The following is a 16808-nucleotide window of genomic DNA, read 5'->3' as shown; positions in this document are numbered from 1 at the left end:
CACGTATATATATATATATATATATATATATACCCATACACACGTGCACACAAAATAAAACCTATAGACACAGCACAATAAATAAAACGAAAACAAATAAACAGATTTAAAAAAATAATAGTAATTCAACCAAACAATTTCACAAAAAGTGTAAGTTTAGGTTTTGTTTATAATACCGGTTATATTTGTTCCAGAAAAGGTGGATCTGAAAGAGTTGAAATAAGGAAATCCCAAGCATGTAAAGTGGATGCACGTGCCTTATGAATTACAGCTAATGATCTTTCAATAAGAGAGATGTCTCTAAAATAGTTAAACCATTCCTTTATCGATGGAGATTCAACAGAGAGTCAGACACTCTTTTGAATAATGCCTTTTCTCTGTAAGGTGTCATTTTTACATTGTAATAATATGTGTGTAACTGTTTCAGGACTTCCCACATTCACACAGTCCACTGGGGTGTTTTCCTATAATGTGTAAACAGTGGTTTAACCCACAGTGACCCAGCCCTCAGTCCAGTTACTTTGACTGCATCTCTCCTGTTTCCAGCATTACTGACAGACTTCCTAATAAATGGTTGTAGATTAAAATCATGTCTTCCTCTTTTTTCCTTCTCCCAAGTTTCTTGCCACTCTTACTCAAGACCTTCTTTAATTCTACTTCTGTATTCAGCTTCTCCAAATGGAACATTCACATCTGTATTAATTCCCTTTAAAGCTGATTTTGCAATCTTGTCTGCAACTTCATTACCCATGACGATGGTTTTCTTCCAGGCGGCTTTTCCTCTTTGGTACAATCAGACTGTCGCACCACCGCTACAGCGCCGCCTACATGCGGAAAGCTAGAACTATCAGGAAATGCATGTTTGACAAGAGTGTCATGACCAAAACAAGTGAGATCTCGTGAATTTTCATCAATACCTTTAATGGCACGATAGCTTTAAAATCATCTGTGACTGTCTGCGTTAAAATGGATGACGACAGAGGAGGGAGAGGGAGAAGGAGAGGGAGAGGGAGAGGGAGAGGAGGGCATGGAAATCATGGTGGAGAGGTATGAAACTGGAACCCTATGAAATGGGATTTTGCCTGCTGTCTATTATAAATTCAGAGACTTATTATTACACTCTATCTATGCTGTCAATGAAGGCTGCACAAATGTTTTGGAATGTTAAACATGAATGTCCTATATAACATAGGGCATGACATGTTTAAATATAGAGAATATAGAGTATATTTAAACCAGAGCCATAATTAGCACTGTGTGTGTGTGTGTGTGTGTGTGTGTGTGTGTGTGTGTGTGTGTGTGTGTGTGTGTGTGTGTGTGTGTGTGTGTGTGTGTGTGTGTGTGTGTGTGTGTGTGTGTGTGTGTGTGTGTGTGTGTGTGTGTGTGTGTGTGTGGGTGGGGGTGTCTATCAATCTGTCTTGAGTATTGCCTTCTCCCCTACCAGGACAAAGATGTCCGCCTGTCTAAATCCATGTCTTATGCTCTTCGCCATGGAGCCAACCAGATGGGTCTTCAAATGGGTACAGGTGAGTTTCTTAAAATATCCCAACAATGAGACCTGCATACTTTCCTTTTACTAGTGCTGTCCAGTCTCTGACACAACTTTGATGCAAAGCATGAAATTATAGCAAGAATTAAGCATATATTTAGTTTATAATAATAAAAACAATATGTATATTATTTTTAAAGAATAGTTTTGAGGAACTAGTACTTTGCTTGAGCACCCCCCCATATGTCTGTTCTCTCACATTTCATAGGAAAATATTCTTCTTTTTTCCAATTATAATAATTAATAAAATAAGAATCTTTTGCAAATGAATTGAAGGCAGTTCGTTTCTTGTAACAGATTATTTTACTTTTTTTAGTTGTGTTACAGATCTGAATAATTGTATACATGTTTATTCATCTAAATACTTGCCTTCAATGTTACACATATAAACTATAGCACAGTTTTTTTTTATTCTTTCTTGTGAATAAGTCTACATTTGAATATTTAAATAATATGTTTGTGCGCTCGTTGCTCAACATGTATGACAATTCTGTTTTATTGTAGGTATTTTTATGGAATGTGTGAGATGCACACACAAACAGTAACCATGTTAGTAAATTCTTTAAAGTTACTTTTAAAGCCACAATCGAAATACTTAAAAATTACTTAGGTGTTAAAGAGGGCATATACCCCTGACAGGTTTAAGGGCAGTACCCCCTTTTCCCCTTTTCTACCTTTTCAAGCAGTCACCTGTGGTCTAAATGAAACATCTGCGCTGTTCTTTGGTCAAAATATAACATGAATCAAGCACCAGAGGAGGTTTGTGACCCTGTATAAACCAGCTCTGTCAGAACACTCTGTTTTGGTGTGTGTGTCTCTTTAAATGCAATGACATTGCGATGACAATCACATCGACTATTTGACAATATATTTGGTAATTCTTTAAACTACCAAGGATACGTTTTCAGAGCCTTTCTTTCCTCCTGAATTATTCATAACACCAACAGCTGTATTCTCTTTCACTTTATATGTTTGAAGACATGCACACTAACCTTTACAACTGTTATTCTCATAGATGGCTTTCTGTTTGTGGAGGAACTCCTCGCTAACCCACAGTTTCGCTCATACTCACTGGAAGATGTACAAAGAGTCGTGGCAACAAACGACAAACAGCGCTTTAAGCTTCGTCCCCACCCAGAGGATGGTCGCCTGCAGATCCGAGCAAGCCAGGGCCATTCAGTACAGGTATGCAAAGAAGCAAATCTCATATAAGTAGCCTCTATTTTCTAAGAAGAACCCCAAAGACATCAGCAATAGGCAACAAGAAGGGGGAATCTATTTTAGACAAACCACAACCCTAGGATATATTATCTGTCTGGTTATATATTTGTAACCTGTTTATAGTTTTACAATTGAACAAGAAAAAGAATAATTCCTTGCATTACAATAGGGTCCTACGCATTTGTCAGTGCTTCGGGCCCTAATAAAATAGAATCGAATGGATGCTTCTTTTCTTTTTTCAGTGGATCTGCATAAAGGAAAAAGTCATGTGTTACTTGTATACTTCTTGCTCTCTACAGCCACAAAAAGGGATCTAGAGAATGCATAGACTGTGTGTGTGTGTCTGTTACCTAATCTAGGACTGATATACTGTCAGATTCATGACGGATTTAAAAGGAGCATTTAGCATAATCCCTGCAATATTAGATGAACTGTGCAGGATTTGCAATCAATTTTGTATTTACATAGATTTTACATTTGAGGGTTTAAAAGTAGATGGACAAATGAACAGCATGTTGAATAAAGCTATCATACATCATTTACAAATAAATACAAATGTAATGAAAACATTTTTACCTTGAAAACATCCGTTTCAATTTTTGTTTCAGGTGACTGGCTGTAAGTCCTCAGAAAATCAATTTGTGATGAAATTGAATTTGTATCATCTCAGTGAAGTGTAATCAGTGCAACAATACATATGGGAATAGCCCAGGCTCTTCTGCTTAAACAGATCTTCATCTTCCATTGTGTTTCCTTTACTATTCTATTCTCCTTTAATCAATTACAGATGCATTTGCTTCAAAAATAGACAAAGAAGCAAAATACAACATATATACAAGTGGTCTATGACCTTCTATAAAGGTCCTATCCTCAGTTTTTTTTGCCTATCTTTCCCTCAGAGTTAAGAACAAGGTCTTCATAATAAGAGTAGCAACTTTTGTGCATCCCACTTTTATTTTCCTAACCAGAAGGACAGTTTGTTACTGTGTTTCAGAACTCTTGCTGAAACACTTCAGTGTATCCGCTTAAATGTCATGTAAATGCAGATTTTTTTATCCTTGTGTTCAGGTAGTGGATTTAGAGCTGAAACCCATTCTGGCTGGCTCTCCAGACTGCCCTGCTGAGGCAGTGCATGGCTCCTACCTCCGCAACTGGAACTCCATCAAGCAGCAGGGCCTGAGCCGCATGCAGAGGACACACATCCACCTGGCTCCTGGCCTGCCAGGGGAAGATGGAGTCATCAGTGGTAAGCTGTGTTTGTTTGCTGTCAGCTGAGCATTTAGTAAAATAGGTTCTACAGTTTCATTTTTCACCCCCAGGCATGAGGAGAGACTGTGATCTTGCTGTGTATATTGATGTCCCTAAAGCTCTTGCTGGTAAGGTCAATATCTCATAGATTTGAATCTGAATTTAACGTTAAGTCTACCAGGAACCTCTTGGATATATGTGTGTTCCTCACTGTACAGATGGTATTGAGTTCTTCTGGTCAGAAAATGGTGTGTTGCTGACTGCAGGCAACACAGAGGGAAAACTTCTCCCAAAATACTTCAGCCGTGCCGTAAGACTAAAGCCTACAAGTAAGAAAAACTATTAAACATTTAAATGAATTTATTTTAAAAGTTAGAACACATTCACTTATGTTATTTTTGTTCTGTGTTTCAGGGAGCATCCTACCATTGTAGTAGCGGATGAGGATACTGCTCTGTCTTTGGTCAAAGCAGCTGATTGTTCCAACATCCGGTGGTTGGTTGATGCTTATACTAGTTCCCATGGTAACACAGATTTTTGCTCAGCATAAGGAGAATCAACCTGCCTGTTGCTGTTTTTTTTGGCATTAATATTTACAGTATAGAATAGTCAACCTCTATGCTGATGCTCTCATTTATCTTTTGTAGGTCACATAGAGACATCTGTATTCATTGTAGTCTGTTTCTTAATCAGCTAAATACTCCATAAAGGAGTTTTAACCAATGTAATCCTGGCCAATGTCACTTTTTTTTTCGTGTATTTATTTATTCATTTATATTGTGTTTTTCCCCCTTTGCATCATCATTGCTGTAGAGATTAACACAATTATTTTTCAAAGCTGTTGTTAAATATATCATCCCACCCTAGTTACACAAAACAGACTGACTGCTGGTAACAAGCCGTCAGGCCGTTCCTCAATTGAACATTGAGGAACTTTTAAGGATATATTCAAAGTGGGGTTAATCATGTAACTGAAAGCAGAGGATGCAGACTCTGTGGTTAACTTCACAGGCTGCCTCAACAGTTTCCTTTTGAGATATGGACCCACACACCCACACACACACACACGCACAAGCACACGCACACACACACACACACACACACAGCATATGACGGGAGATACACAGCCTCCAGTGTAAGTAACAACAGATTTGCACCGTATGTAAGGACCATAAGGAGGGATGACAACAGAGAGGGGAATAAAGGGAATAGCTGTATAATTTCAATAAATGGTGTTTATTCATGTTAATTTGGGAAACATTTCATATTTGCTTGATTTTCTTATTTTCATCTTTGTTTGATCATCGGCTTTGATAACTTGGCTGCTGTGCAAGGAGTGTAAAAAAAAAGTGATTCTAAGTGACAATAAGACTACAGCTATAAACAAAGCAAGACTTTCTAATCTGAGTGAAAAGAGGGTGTGGGGGCGGCAGCAGTCCATTATGAAGTAAAGGAGAAGTTTTTATGATTCTTGAACCTTCCTTACATGTTTTGTCATCCATCCACTGCAAAGCTGATCCACTGACAGTGCGTATGAGTGTAACATATTATAATTATATAAAATCAAAGTGGACTGAATAGAGCATACAATCCTCTTTGGCGCGGTACAGACACTCTGGGAATCGTTGTGGGCTGTTGAGGATTTGTATGTCGCAGTCTTAGAGGGCTTCGTGGCCTCCGGTCAGCTTGTGGAAAAGCTCCTGATTGAGCGTGTCGCTCTTCTCACGACTGCGTGTCGACATGAAAATGTAACCTCCGATGAACTCGTGAACGATTTTGCAGTCTGCTGTCACACAGCTGAAAGCAATGTTGACGTTTCCTTCAAACTCTATGGCCATCTAGGAGAGAAGAAACACAAAGAAGAGAATGTATGAGATACTTTTACAGTGGAAGCTAAATTTGGAGGTAGAACATTGTTCCAGTTGGTGACAATACAACAATCATGTTAAGGGCTTCTTTAAAAGTTTAGCTCTGCACTGTTGGAACTGAAGCTTTTCATTTTATAAATGGTGTAACCGAGGTCACTCTCCTACACTAGCAGCATGGTTTAAGGATGATATATTTTCATAAAATACCTGCCTTAAATTCTCCTTTACCTAATTCAGTTCAACATTCTGGAAGACAAGGTACACAGAGCTGTATTTTCTGTAGGACGGAAGTTGTATAAAGTCATCAGTGTCACCTGTCGTATATCCCAGTTGACATTCCACTGCTTCATGTTGTTGTAGCGCCAGGTCTTCACCACATCGCCCACGCCCAGGTCAATGCGGATCAGGCGGTTGGGAGCAATGCCCAGAACCTCGTCTTTCCGACTGCCCTTAAACCTGTCAGGCAAAAAACACCTTCAGCTTTCTGCCTTTTAAAACCTTCCTGAGACCTTCCTGAGAACAATTAATCTCAAATCCCATAATTCTTTGGGACAATAAAGTCACTTGTATGCTTGAGGGAGAACACTTTACGAGTTTTTACCCCGCCCTTATAATAATGCGTAATAATGATTTAATATATGAACAGGGGCTACATGTTTTTTCACACATATTCACACAGCAAGATTGATTAAAAGAGTTTCCACAACCACCAGAAATTCCTCTGATTATAGATTAATAGATGGATAATGAATTTTAGTGTGGCTTTTTCTTGTCTTTAAATGAAGATTTAAATTCAGAAATTATGTTTTTTAAAAGTTACACTGCCAGTGAGTTCTTTTATGTTCTAAAAAGTTCTAATACACTATGTTACTACACTTGTGAGACTCACTTTAATATACACTGCATATCAAACACCCGTTAATGTAATTTTCATCTCACAAGTTTTTTGCAGCTGGCACGCATTTAATTCTTTCAAACTTCAAACTAGACTTAAAAAGTTCACCTGACAACAAAGTAAGAGAGGCCAAAGTCAGGCAGGGCCTGCCAGATCTGCAGGAAACGCATCACTGCGTCTGTCAGAGAGAGCTGAGCCACATTCTGGTACGCGTCCAGGATACGAGGGGTCAGCTGGAGGAGCAGGCACAGGGTCAAAGGTCAGGCGTAATTATAATTTTGCTGCCTTGAGAAAAAGTAAGCCGAAATCTCAGCTGCAGATGACTTAGGCAGTTTCAGTTACTACGTTGGCCAATGTCATGCAGCTTGTTAAGAATCAATAAATCCAGAAAATATTAGATATAACATTCAGTATATTTATCTCTACCTGTTTGGGTTTGTACTTCTTATGGTAGCGTGGTGAGACCAGACTGTGAGTATTGATGCTTTCATCACTGGCAGGGCTGTTACCATGGGAACCAGAGCTGGTCTTTTGCATAGCTAGGAAGGAGCCGATGCTCTCGATCTCGCTCTGGTAGCTGCTATCAGCCAGACTTTTGCCTTTGGAGCCCAGTCGACAGGCCGCCATCCACTGAGCATACTGCTGCTCCTGGAGGGCGAGAGAGAGGTGAGATAGTGAGAACGGTATTGTATTGACAACATGTCACATCCACCGATGAGGACAAATGTGTGTGAGCGTGTCCTCACGTTTTCACAGCGTAGATAGACCTCGTTCATGCCCTCTGAAGCTGGAATCAGAAGTCTAATGAGGAACTTCTGTGCTGCCACGTTCACATCAGGAGCCACCTCGCATCCTGTGCAAAGGACAACTATTAACAACACTGTAATCTTACACTCATGGGTTAGACATAACAAGCTTTCATGGGGATGCCAGTGTGGCTCAGTTTGTAGAGCAGGCGCCCCATGTACTGAGGCTAAAGCCCTCGTCACACTGGCCAACTCCTGACCCTGACGCTATTTGGTGCATTTCATTACCCACTCTCCTTCCCTTCAAATCCGGTCACTTTATATCTGTCCTATCCAGTTAAGCCCCAAAAAAAATCAGCTTTAAAAAATAAATCAGACATGGGTGTAAAAGACAAAACACAGATTTAGACTTCCATGAACACTGATTCATGCTAACTGTTCATTTCCTGTATTTTAGCCCAGGATCTCGGTTCATCGTACTAATCTAATTGATTTGGCAAGAAACTGGAGAGTATAGCACTCACACCTTTTTTTTTTTTAACTCTGTAGTCTTTATATCATACTGTAGCATGCAGTGATGCCACACAGCTGTAAATCAAAAGATTGACTGCTCTTTCTCTTCATCCTGAATATATGATCATAAAGTAATACTTTCAGTACCTTTGAGGTTAATCTGTTGAATGGGCTCTCCGATGCTCTCCTCTTTGCTCTTGAAATAACAGATTGAGGTATCCTGGAACTTGAACCAGTATTGCTTATATCCCTTCAGTGTCAGTCTCTTGGGCCTGAAACAATCACATGGCTCAGTTTCAACAGAACTATCAACATGGGTGTGAAAAAGTAAAAATCATAAACTAATCCTTTTTGTAATTTAATAAAGACAGAAGCACAGATTGTTATATTGGACATGTCTTCGCAGATGGTCATACACATAATAAGTTTTACCTGAAAATCTTCAGATAGTCGTTGAGTTCGGGTGCAGTCATGGTTTCCTGGATAACAAAGATGTTTTTCAGTGGATGAAAGTTTTCCTTTGCCTCTTTGTGAACTCTATCATTTGAGATATTTGTGGCTCTTTCTGTATGACAACCATATGTTTTCACATTATGTCTTAAACAAACTGTAAAATAAAAAGTCCCAAAATAGTTCTGGTCTTTCCAAAATGACCACAAATACTGAATGAAATGCAATAACTTAATGCATAACTCTGAGCCTCCAAAAATAAAATAAGATGTTAAAAGATCAGATTGTAGATGAGAATGTGTCTGCTGCTGAGACAGCCTCACCCCTACCCTGACAGTAACTGATTCCAAGAGAAAAACAAAAAAAAAATCCAAATAGTCTAACCAGCATTTCAGAAGCAGAGCTGCTCTCTCCGTCCAGCTTGACCTCCAGGGACTGCAGGGCAGACTCCAGGTCGTCCATGGCTGCACTGGAGCTCAGCATCTGGGGCTCCGACTGAGACACCTTACTGATGTGGTACTATCCAGGAGAGTGAGGGTAAGAGAGAAAATAGCTCAGACAGTTTGCTGATTGGTGTCATCTGGAACTTGATCTAGCTTCATTTCCAAAACTGATTCATGTAGAATACACATTTGATGTTTATTTGAATGCTCACTGAGCTTTCACAGGTGTCAATGTATATAGTAAAGCAAAAAAAAACAAAAAACCATAAAACTCCCAGTTTAGAGCTATGCCCTGAAACATTCTGCCTAATAATACTCATTTGATTAGCTTTTAAACCTCATGGTTTTGTTGCTCAGATTATAAATGTTCTTATTGTATGATTCACATCATTTGGTTTAATTAAGTGACATTTATTGACCATATTTGAAGAATATCTATTTAAAGGTTGATTGGTCAACAAGCTGAAGTTTAAAACATGCAGACAGTTTCCTGTCAAGAGATGCATTGAGCATACTCACAATAGATTAAAAGTCAGAACTTAGTTTTTATTTTAAACTGTCTGAGTAGATGAGAGTTATTTATAGTCATCATTTCTTGGTACAGGAGTATTTGCATACAAATATGAGAAGTTTTAAATTCCTGTAATACTTGTCGTTGTAAAATATGACGGAAATGTCCACTGCCTCAAATGTTTTTTTTAAATGTAGTTAGTTGTTTTTTTTCCCCAGGCCTTTTGATGCACATATTGTCTCTTCAGCTGCAGGCTTTAGTACCTGCAGAGCTCCAAACAGCATCATCTCCTCCTCAGTGCAGTCAATGTCCTCCAGCAGGATGGCCCATCGCGCCTGCTCATACAGCTGGCTCAGACGCACAGCATCGTACTGCACCACCAGAGAGAAAGAGAGAGAGAGAGACAGTTACAAACAGATACACTGATGCTTAAAATATATAAAAATCCTCCTATTCAAACACACACACACACACACACACACACACACACCTTGGGTTCTATGTCATAGAGGGAAAAGTATTTGAAGCGAAGCCAGACTCGGTCGCTATCTTGGATGCCCTGCTGCATGAGACACCGGGAAGAGTCCAACCACCTGAGAGGGAAAGAGATTTTACAATCGAGTTCACTAACAAATAATATATATCTGTTTATCAAGTCCTTTGATTGAGTTTTAAATATCATTCGTTAACTTAAAAACCCCATGTTCCTTTACATACATGAATGTGCAGCCATATTTTCTCATTTGACATGTCTTTGTTGATGAAGAATTATTAGATCAGGTCAACTTGTGTTTTATTTAAAGGGAGACTTCACCCATTTGCATTAACCTTTGTATCACTAGAAACCTGGTAGTATTTTTGAATGGTCGTGCATCCCACCCTCATTTTCCCCTGAGATGGGAAACCTTTGTATTTCTAAGTCTGAAAAGGAGCGGTTAGCGGGCCCCCGGGGCCACCGGCGCCGCTGGGGCCGCTGGCCACCGGGGCCGCTGCGACACAAGACCGACCTGTCGGCAGCAACCGTCTCGCGGCTTTATTGCTATATTGCTGGCCGCCGCTGGACTGGTAGTGTCGGTGTTCTCACTGTTTGCCTATGGACACAGACACAGAGTCTGTTTTCTGCCAGGAATTTCCAAGATCAATTCTGGAAGAAATCTCTGAATCAGTTGAGGAAATGGAAATGTGTTGAAGTAAATATGTCTGTAAATGATTCTATTACTATATTTCTACTGCTATATTGTATATTTTAGAGAAACTGTAACGATCGAATTTCCCTCTGGGATTAATAAAGTATTTCTGATTCTGATTCTGAAATTGAAGCCCTTAGTGGGAGTGGCCTGCGGTGCTGTGCATTCTGGGATTTGGTGTCTTTCATCCACATAAGCCAAGGAATCACTTTCTGCCTTTTCTCGGCCAAGAAGGCACCAACTTCAAAATGTATTTCACATTTCTACTACATATATGACCCAATGTCAATACAGATTCATGTTTCAAGGGGGTGAAGTATCCCTTTAATTATATTATGTAGGTTAATAATACAACCAAATTTCAAATTATCTCAAATCTTAGATCATTGTGTTTTTGATGCAATTCCAAACAAAGGCTCTACCATTACGAACAGCTGAACTTTGACTTGAGAAACGGACAACTGGAGAAACAAAGAAAAAGAAAAAAAACAAACAATTCCCTGCATATTACTTTAGCATGCTCATTACAGCTCAAATGAGAGCGCTTCAGAGCGTATTGAATTGAATTCTAACTCTTTCTTGAAGATATTGAATAAGCTTAACATCATATGAGTGGAAGATGTTGAAGTTCCTACCTTAATTTATAGTCAACGGCAACAAAAGGAGCAAATTTGTCAAACTAAATTCAGTTGCCTAAATTAATCACTGAACCACTTTCCTTCTATTCTATTCTGCTCTAGTCACGGATCTGGACAAGCTCTCGTTTTCCAGTTTAATTAGCCAAAACAACCTGCACCTGTGTGAGCTAACACACATTATGAGTGTCAATATCCAAGGTGCATTAAAAAGGGAAGGCAGAGTCCTCCCCAGAGTTTTACTACAGTATGCCTTTACACACTTTGCCATGACTTGGCAGTAGAGCAGAGGTTTTGTTTCTAACATTAGTAAAGGCTTAGTAATAGCTCATTAGCACAACTAGCTCATAATAATGTCAAAATAAGGGGGTTGAAGTAAATCAAATCCTGTTGTTGGATTCAAACGTAACACATAATACAGTTCATAATGCTGTTTTCAGTGGGTCAGGAATGTATGCCTGGAAAAACACTTGTGGCAAAAAGTCTATGAAGTGCTTTTAAAATGTGTTTGTTTTGTTCAGTGTCTTGCTTCTGAGGTCAAAACTGCACAATGTTTCATTAAATAAGTCTGATTGGTTGAAAAAGATCAGAAATTTGGATCAAGAATTCTTCCATCCTGAGACAAGACAAGTTGAGAACCATTGATCTAGACTGGTCATAAAAGCTGTGTATGCATACCTTCCATGGATGTGGGCCTTGTCCACCACGCTGGCTGCTCTGTACTGCTTGGCTATGACCTCAGGGGCGGGGGGAGGCTGGGTGACTGACAGCATTTTGTAGATGGCCTCCATTTGTGGCGAGTCAGCAAAATGAGCTGGCATGCCGTTATAGAGGCTGGGCCGGGATGCTGTAAATGATGGGGAGCAGCGGATAACAGTACAATTTGTAGACAAAAGGGAATGCGCTTCTAAACTCTCAAATATGTCGCTCAGTTTCTGCTTTAAAATGCACAGAAGATGAGAGAATGGCTGGTTCTGTTTGGGTAATCTTTATAATCATTCAGACGTTAATTAAAAACCTCATTCCAAATTAACAATTATTTTCTGTACAAAGCTGACACTATACTCTGTGACTTTTGTTTTTGCTTTTTATATACCAGGATAGTTGTGACTGCAGAGGTTTTATAGTATTTTCAGTATTGTTGCATTTTCAAATCAAAACACAAAGTTTTTATATTGGGTTTTAGAGTTGATTTTTTTTTTAAGTGTCGCTATTGTCCTACAATTATTTGCAAGAAAATGTGATACTTGTCCATTCATATTTTCACAAGGAGCAAAAGTTGATCAAACATGTGAGTGCAGTGTGATGAGTGTACCCGAGGAGAGGGGCACCTCGGTCAGGTCGTAGATCTCCTCAGTTGAGTCTTTGTCTTTCTTCTTCTTCTTCTCCTCTACAGGCCGGAGGAGAGACAGCTCCTCAGGGTGGCGGATATCTGCGTTAATAACAGAGAGTTAATGGACACAAGGAATTAGCTTAATCATGCAGACAAACATTCCTGACAGAATCAATGTGGGATCAGAAGGTGGTCTCTAAATATTTGAGGTTTAATACATTTGTTGATTTTTGTTTAGTCTTAAGGCGTTGACTGAACAACTTATTAATCTGTCATTCAAGCTACTCCATCCTCAGCCTTTGTTTCTTATCAATAATGTCTGAATAACTGAATTTATATTTCACGACGCCTTTGCAGATCAACAGAAAATAAACAGCTCCATACAATCTGATAAGAGGTTTAATTACAAAAATAAACAACTCTGTGTTGCGATTGTAGCACATCATATCTGATCACATTCAGCTGGAGGCACATTCTTTATCTAAGAAGCCTATTAGATGATCCGTATACCAAGTGCTGCTGTAATATGGTACAGCGTTCATGTGTCTCTCTTTTAAGAGTTTGGTTTCTTTTTTAATAATCACCTCAGAATCAATGTTGCTGCAGTCATATGAAATGGACATGTTCGCAATAAGATTTGTTCCCAGCTCGGCATGCACCTTTATGATACTGAGAGTTGTGATGGTAGTCTGATAAAAATATAAAAATGACTTCAAACCTCCTCCTAGTTTGTCAGCTTGTTAGCTGAGTGGTTGGCTCCTAAGCCCTGTGGCACAACCATATAGTGCTTCTGACTCCAGATCTTTGTTCATGAAAATAGTTAAAAGGGCAACGAAAAAATTAAAAAAGGAGACAAAACAAGGTGGAAGACGAAAACAACAAAACATGGCAAAAAAAATAGAGAGAAGATTTACTATTGAAGAACAAGAACAGAGAAACAAAGAAAATAAACTTGGAAAACAAGAAAAACAATTTCTTGCTTTTCTGATTCTGAAAGTCCCATATTACCACTAAATCTGTCCGGATCCTTTGTTTTCTGACAGTTTGTCAGGTATCTTTTCCTGATCCCTGACTTCTGTCTGTAAACTCTGAAAGCTTATTCTGTGAATCATTTGTTGATCTGCACAAGGCCAGCTATGCATCGTTTGCCTGAGGTTGGGTCCTGTTGGCCTGTTGACACTAGCTGTGACAGACAGAAAGGAGAAAGGGAAAGAGCTGGAGAAAGGAATAGAGGAAGAAGACATGAGGACTGAGACTCACTAAGCTGTCTGCAGATGCCCATCACGGTCTGGAAGACAGGGTTGGAGAAGCAGACTAGCAGCCTGAGGGTTTTTCCGTTTGGCAGGCCCAGCTTCAGGGGCTTGTGTTGGGGCATGAAGAGCAGCCGGGCGTCTGCGTGGATGCCATATTTCTCCAGAGTCCAGGCTGTCCGCAGCAGCCAGCACTGCTTCTGCTCCCACCACAGAGCATGGTCTGACCAATCCCGCTGGATCTCTACAAAGGACACACACACAACACAGATGTCACATCAGATGCAAGAATTTATAGATGTGAGGTCTGCCTGCTATTGTCTATCAGTGCTCTATGAGTACATAGCCACACTAAGTTCCTTGTAGAGGATTGTTAAACAAAACATGTGTGATGCAATTTTATTTCTTTCTACAGATACTAGTCAATTTGCTACTTTTTATTTTAACCAAGAATTTGGTGAAGGATTGATCCAATTGGTCAGTGAAAAGACTTAGGTGCCTTTAATGACACCTTACAACTACCTGGCAAGTTACACATGCATTTTTTTCAAAAGGAAGACTTGTCCATGCAATTTTTGTAACTTTTTAAGTCTCCTTTCACAGTGACTGAGACAGAGACGGTAACAAACAGAAACAGACAGATAGACACCCACGTGTCTTTTCAACCAGCTTTAGGATGACCCCTCCGACGTGGAGGTCAGAGGCAACACTGAGGGTGACAGGTGGGGCATCAGGGCCCAGGTCCTCCACTGTGACTGACAGGTCCCATGCGGCCATACTGGGAGAAATAGAGCAAAAGAGAGAGAGAGAGAGAGAGAGAGTGAGCGAGAGAAGAACTGACAGAGTAGACAGATGTCAGGAGAGGAGAAGAAAGCTGGAGTAAAAAATGAAGAGAGTTAAAAGTGATGATTAACTAACTTCGCCAAACTGATAACAGATTGTTATGGAAAGCTGCTCAACAAATGCTCTTGAAATTATCTATTAGAGTGAAAAATGTAATTGTGTAGAACAAATGTGTGACAGCTCAGGCAAAGCAGTCAAGGACAAGAGGGTGAACAAGATGAATGCCTTCAGTGAGATTATTATATCAAATGTTCTTTCACAGGTCCTTAAATTAAACTCCTCATTTTACTCTCTTCATGTTTGACAAGTATAAAAATGTTCAGCTGTATCATAAAGCTTCACTAAGTGCTTCCACTATTATTATTCTAGAGAGCTATTTATGTCACAAGTAAGAAATGATGTACTCTGATCCATTAATAACTTGCTGAAATGCATGAGAAACAATCAGAAACTCTCCAACCCAAGTCAGTCACACTTCATAACATTGTGCCTCAATATGAAAAACTATTTCAGCTGAACATCACATTAGTTTTTCCTGCTTTACTTCATATCAGAAAGTGACTAACAGACATCTAATTTTATTTTATTTTTTTAAATATTAAACTACTGTTCAAGAAGTATAAAATCTGCTTTACATAATAAAAACATTCTAGATCTGTAATACAAAATCTGCTTCACATATCCAGAAATGTTCAGATGGTTATGGCACAAAGAGAAGATAGATGACCTGTCAATCATACTTCAGCCAAACAGACTGAAACCCATGGTTCAGTAACACATGATACTGAGTAACAGCTGCACACACACACTGGATGGCTAAGCTGATTCGGGCAACATGTCCAGTTTGACGAAAACTTCCTGTTTCTAGCTTAAACTATCACCAGGCGCACACTTCCGCTTTCTGATCTGCTCAGAGTAACATGTTCTATCAATGACAACTAAGCAACCAAATGAATCATTTTAGAGGCCTGAACTCTCTTTTTCGCATGTTTCTGCATGACTGACCAGCTTATTTCCTATGTAATAGTTAGTCAACCGATATGACCTCAAAATGTACCCCACATCTATATATTTAACACATAAGATTCACTCAAACACACCCAGCTCTAGATTTCACTCTGTTCTAGTTTTCCCCTCCTCTCATGCAGTCGCACAAACACCATCACACACAATATCAAGGACACTACCTTCAGCCTCCTCTGTCAAAGGGTTCAAGAAATGGGAACTCAGTGACCCCTGTATTGGTAAGATGTGCTGCAGCCTCTCCTCTCTCGGGCTGGGCAGGTTGTGGTCTGTGTTGCTCTGTCTCTTTGTGTCACTTCTGTCAAACCATGGCTGGTTCCTTTTTTTTTTTTTCAGTTTCCGCCAAGCGGAAATGTAAGGGTTCAGCTCTCTCTGACTGACAGTGTGAGTGACATTAGGCAACATGTGCATGCATGTGCATGCAACAAATGTTGGCTAGTAGATATGAGATATATAAACAGACCACACACATATTGCACTCCTCCCTTTTAAACAACAAGCACAATCCAATAAAGTGATGTGATAATATGTTAGGTTTTGCTAAATCGATGATGAAAACTTTTAAGTACTGGTTGTACAGTACAAAAAACAGGACTGCATATTCTAGAGGGAAGCCTAATGTCTTGGGAATAAATCCAGATGATCTTGCTTTCATCATATAAAGTTACTGGTTAAATTTGAGGAAAAACATGTTTTCTTTTAAATAATAAGTTAATATGACTTTAACTGCTAATGATGATTAATTTAATCCATCATGGGGCTGCTAGATGTCCTTGGGACTATAAAATCATCTTGTCCTAGTCTAAGGACAACCCTAACCCCAAAACAGTAGCCTAAAGACAAATACGAAAAGTAACCTATAGCCTATTACATTTTTTTAAAGCTTTTTAAACGTACCTAAATATTTATAATCTCAGACTAATATTTAGCAAAGATTTATTTTCACACAAAAATAAATACGACAAAGTAAACAAAATAGCCCAGCTCTAATTAATGTGGTGAAATGTTGCTGTAATTTTTAGTGCACAACTTTACAATCGTCGCCCTAAAAGATGTTACGGTTGTTTCTAGTTACGTGTTTATTACACTTCAA

At 39.2% G+C, this 16808-nt stretch overlaps 2 protein-coding genes across 3 annotated transcripts; one reads left to right on the top strand and one right to left on the bottom strand.

The window, feature by feature from the left end:
* Positions 1-836: 836 nt before the first annotated feature.
* Positions 837-5267, top strand: trpt1 (tRNA phosphotransferase 1). Its single transcript, XM_020635744.3, has 7 exons — positions 837-1047; positions 1445-1526; positions 2565-2734; positions 3839-4016; positions 4090-4146; positions 4237-4347; positions 4433-5267. Exons 1-7 carry the CDS (start codon positions 967-969, stop codon positions 4450-4452), a joined length of 699 nt encoding a protein of 232 aa, XP_020491400.2. The 5' UTR covers positions 837-966; the 3' UTR covers positions 4453-5267.
* On the bottom strand, positions 5236-16099 carry fermt3b (FERM domain containing kindlin 3b). Of its 2 annotated transcripts, none has more exons than XM_029277698.2 (15): positions 15880-16099; positions 14503-14723; positions 13860-14093; positions 12582-12698; positions 11945-12113; positions 9935-10037; positions 9708-9815; positions 8875-9009; positions 8473-8519; positions 8188-8312; positions 7528-7634; positions 7208-7429; positions 6890-7014; positions 6201-6342; positions 5236-5856 (listed from the first exon to the last, which is right to left on the bottom strand). In XM_029277698.2, the coding sequence occupies exons 2-15, from the start codon at positions 14624-14626 to the stop codon at positions 5677-5679; spliced, it is 1938 nt and encodes a 645-aa protein (XP_029133531.2). In that variant the 5' UTR covers positions 14627-14723; positions 15880-16099; the 3' UTR covers positions 5236-5676. The 2 variants fall into 2 exon arrangements, with proteins under 2 accessions (XP_029133531.2, XP_065814827.1); XM_065958755.1 differs by having other exon boundaries at positions 14503-14627; positions 15880-16098.
* Positions 16100-16808: the final 709 nt, after the last annotated feature.

This window comes from Labrus bergylta, chromosome 9 (assembly GCF_963930695.1).
Source record: "Labrus bergylta chromosome 9, fLabBer1.1, whole genome shotgun sequence".
NCBI classification, from domain to species: Eukaryota; Metazoa; Chordata; class Actinopteri; order Labriformes; family Labridae; genus Labrus; species Labrus bergylta.
The sequence above is the reverse complement of the archived record's forward strand: the minus strand, read 5'-3'. Positions and strand labels throughout refer to the sequence as shown.

Bases quoted from the DNA above. Each gene is read 5' to 3' on its own strand.
- trpt1 (XM_020635744.3), top strand. From the start codon at position 967: ATGGATGACGACAGAGGAGGGAGAGGGAGAAGGAGAGGGAGAGGGAGA. The intron at 1,048-1,444 runs GTATGAAACTGG...CTCCCCTACCAG, and splicing joins ATGGAAATCATGGTGGAGAG to GACAAAGATGTCCGCCTGTC. The intron at 4,017-4,089 runs GTAAGCTGTGTT...TTTCACCCCCAG, and splicing joins GGAAGATGGAGTCATCAGTG to GCATGAGGAGAGACTGTGAT.
- fermt3b (XM_029277698.2), bottom strand. From the start codon at position 14,626: ATGGCCGCATGGGACCTGTCAGTCACAGTGGAGGACCTGGGCCCTGAT. The intron at 12,114-12,581 runs GTACACTCATCA...CATCATTTACAG, and splicing joins CGAGGTGCCCCTCTCCTCGG to CATCCCGGCCCAGCCTCTAT. The intron at 8,520-8,874 runs GTTAGACTATTT...TTTGTTATCCAG, and splicing joins GCTCTGCTTCTGAAATGCTG to GAAACCATGACTGCACCCGA.